General features: G+C 52.1%; 1 protein-coding gene across 1 annotated transcript in view; it reads left to right on the plus strand.

Moving 5' to 3' along the window:
• The first annotated feature begins 672 nt into the window (after positions 1-672).
• Positions 673-3,283, plus strand: part of LOC109391515 (dipeptidyl aminopeptidase-like protein 6) — a 51,752-nt gene continuing 49,141 nt past the window's right edge. The window contains exon 1 of the mRNA XM_019659114.1: positions 673-885. Coding sequence (XP_019514659.1) covers positions 688-885 — 198 coding nt within the window. The 5' untranslated portion in view covers positions 673-687. The remainder of the gene's footprint in view (positions 886-3,283) is intronic.

Raw genomic sequence — 3,283 nt, forward strand, 5'->3', positions numbered from 1 at the left:
GCTTTGAACCAGCCTGGAGTTCATCCTCCCAGGGAAAACTGGGGGTATTGGCTTTGTTTCCAGGGAAAAGTGACAGTAGGTCCAAGCAAACGCGTGTCATTGAGTGAATGTCCTGGTGGAACTCCCCGCTCCTACCTAGAAGCCCCGCGGTCACACAGTGGCTCCTGGGAGGACCGGTTCCTCTCACCCACGTCCTGGAACGTATGCAGTGTGTCCTGTTGGCTGTTCCTTGTTCTTGTCTCCTTGGTGGGCTACTCGGCGTGAGCCAGGTTTTATAAAATAGAAGAACAAAGACAGCATGGAAAGAGTGGAATTCATTTTTAGGCAAAATCAGGTTTGGGACTATTCAGTATTATGTTCCTTGTGATAGATACTAAGTGCGCCCGGAGGAATTCTGCAAAATGCTCCGGTTTCAATGAGCCACAGTTACAGGGGACGCAGCGCCCTGGGCTGACAGCTGGCCTCTGTCCTGCCTGGTGGGCGCGGCGACACACGTCCCCTCTTTTCACTGGTGCTTTGTAAATGAGGGGGTCCTTCCTATCTGCCTCTATTTAGCATTGTCTCTGGATTTCTCAGTACTCCTTTTCTCTTGGAAAACGGAAGGCTTGACGACAGATTCCCAAGGACAGGAGAGGCCCCACACAGCGCTCTGTTCAAGTGCCTCTCTGATTAGAAATTACACAGAAAATGCCTCTCCAGGTGCATTTCATCCTGGCTCAGCCTCTTCAGAATAGAGTGAAGCCTTTCCGAGCACTGACCGGTCTCTGTCGCCCGCAGAATGAAGAGCCCGCCTTCTCCCAGGACGGAGGAAAGTTGTTCTTTGTCAGAGCCATCCCGCAGGGAGGCCAGGGGAAGTTCCACCACATCGCCGTATCCTCGTCCCAGGTAAACGCTGCTCCCTCCCAAAACGGGCTTGCGGGGTTGGCGTTGGGCTCTAGCGGACTTGCCACCTTCCAGGTCCCCAACATGAACCCCAGGTACTGAAACTGGAGGGGTGGTTCCCGAAGGAGGAGCAAAATGGGGCACTCGTGCAGGCCAGACATCCTGATGGGGCGGTGGGTCACCTTCTGCCCTTCCTGTCATCGCCCAAAAATACAGATGACGCTGTGACAGTCTCAGAGGAGCCTGGTGTCCGTTGTTGGGTGTGAGCCCGAGGAAAGGCTCCTGCATCCAGCAGCCTCCCCTCTCCATCTGCAGAGTGGCCCCTCACACCCCCTGAGGCTGGGGACCAGGGCACACCACCACCCCCCAAGGCATCCCACCTCCACTTTTAGCCAAAAGCAGATATTATTCTATTGTGCTGTCACTATCAGTTGTCACTCCCCTGGTTCCGAGGTCCGACAGGGAATGCCAGAGCTTACTTACGACATGTGGATTGAGAACCAAAAGTGGGTGCCATCTCCTGCAGAGCGGCCCCCCCAGGCTGCCCGACCCCCTCCTCCGGGGGGTGCTCCCCTGGCACTGAGCTTTCAGGGACTCTGTCCTTGGGAAGGGGGTGGAGGGTGGGTGGCATTTCCAGGAGCACGACCTTCATCCTCTGTCTAAAGTTACTTGGGGTTGGGGCAAGTGAATAAAATTTAATTTTTAAAAAGGTTATCAAAAATAATCTGTGACTATAGAGTAAAAGGCCATGTTGATGAAATGGCACAAAAGGCAGTTTCCAAAAAATTTCCAAGCCTGTCCCACATGAGGGCAGCTTGCACGGGACAGGAGGAGCCTAGGCTGTGACTCAGTGATGGGACCGGCTCACTCGGAGGCTGAGATACAGACGTCTTACTTACATCACATAGACTGTTTGCAGACTGGCTGNGCTGCGGCTCAGCGTGAGCCTTCCTGGGGACCTGACTTCAGAAGCACCCCTGGCCATCCTGTCCCTAAGTCAGACCAGAAATGCCCGTCCGACAGGCTCCAGGGACTGGAGATTGGAAGCGATCAGGAGTAGCCGACAGAAACTTATTATGACCAAAAAAAATTTAATCTTACACAAAAAGTAAAACCCTAGACATTGGTATTTTCTTTATTTTTTTTTTCTCATTCCACATGTGACATGAGAGAGAACATGTGGGGAAGTTTTGCATGCGTGCTTGCTTATCCTACCTAATGGGATGAAAATTGTCTGAAAATCCTGCGGGGAAAATCGAAACGGATCCAAGTCCAGAGAATTATGCGAGGAGACACAGTTTCTCCACTGATGTGAGGGATTGCGTGTACGGGCAATCACAGAGCAACGCAGCTGTCGGCAGTGGCTCTCCAAGAACGTTCTAGCAACTCTGACTGGCGTGCCCTTCTTTTATCTGTGGAATTCGTGATCAAGTCCAGCTTTCCATCTGTTATCTCAGGGGTGGGAGCCTCAGAAGTGGACACTGTTGCTTTTAAATATTTTTTTTTTCCTGCTCTCTGCCAGTCTTATCCAAAAGACGATGGATGGCCCGCTGTGGCCACTTTTGTTTTCCTGCATCCAAGTTTGGATGCGAAGCCCAAGCGAAGAAAAGACCAAGAATGAGGACGTGCTTGGGAACCGTGAGGCGTTCGCTGGGGAGTCGGTTATGCCGGGATTATGCTGGCAAGTCCCTGGCTGCCACCTGGACCGACGACATAAGCACAGGTATCTAAAATAACGTAAGGACGTTCCTCTTATATCATACAAAATGCCAGAGATGGAATGAACAGATCAGGAAAAAATCCGTCATCTGTTAGGCAAATATTTGTGGATTGTGCCAGGCACGTGCTGGGCTTTGTGGGTTTTAAAAAGTGAGTCAGCCACTTCCACTGAGCACACGCCACAGCCGTTTTGTGGATGAAGAATGTTCCGTTCTCTGGCTGTACCAGCCCCTGTGTATCTGCCGATGGACTTTTGGGTTATCTCCATCTTTTGGCGACTGTGACTACGCTGCTGCATGAACATTACGCCAAGTGAAAGCAGCCAGACACACAAGACCCTCGCTGTACGACGGCTTTTACGTGAACCCCCCAGAATAGATCAAGTCGCAACAACAGGAAGCTGTGTGGTGGGTGTCGGGTCGGAGGAAGGGGTGGGCAGTGGCAGCAGGTGGATACGGGGTTTCACTGGGGACGGTGGAAACATCCTGGAAGCGGATACAGTTGGTGGTTGCGCAGCGTCACGAAGGTGCCGGGTGCCTGATCTGTTCACTTTTACTAAGACGTTGCATGTTGTGTTACACGAATTTCATCGCGACGCTTAAAAAGTGGAGTGGGCTGGAGCCGCAGCTCTGAAAGATGTCATAGCAGAGAAAGGGTGGTGAGAGGGGCACCTGAGTTGCAA

This window comes from Hipposideros armiger, unplaced genomic scaffold (assembly GCF_001890085.2).
Source record: "Hipposideros armiger isolate ML-2016 unplaced genomic scaffold, ASM189008v1 scaffold_295, whole genome shotgun sequence".
NCBI lineage: Eukaryota > Metazoa > Chordata > Mammalia > Chiroptera > Hipposideridae > Hipposideros > Hipposideros armiger.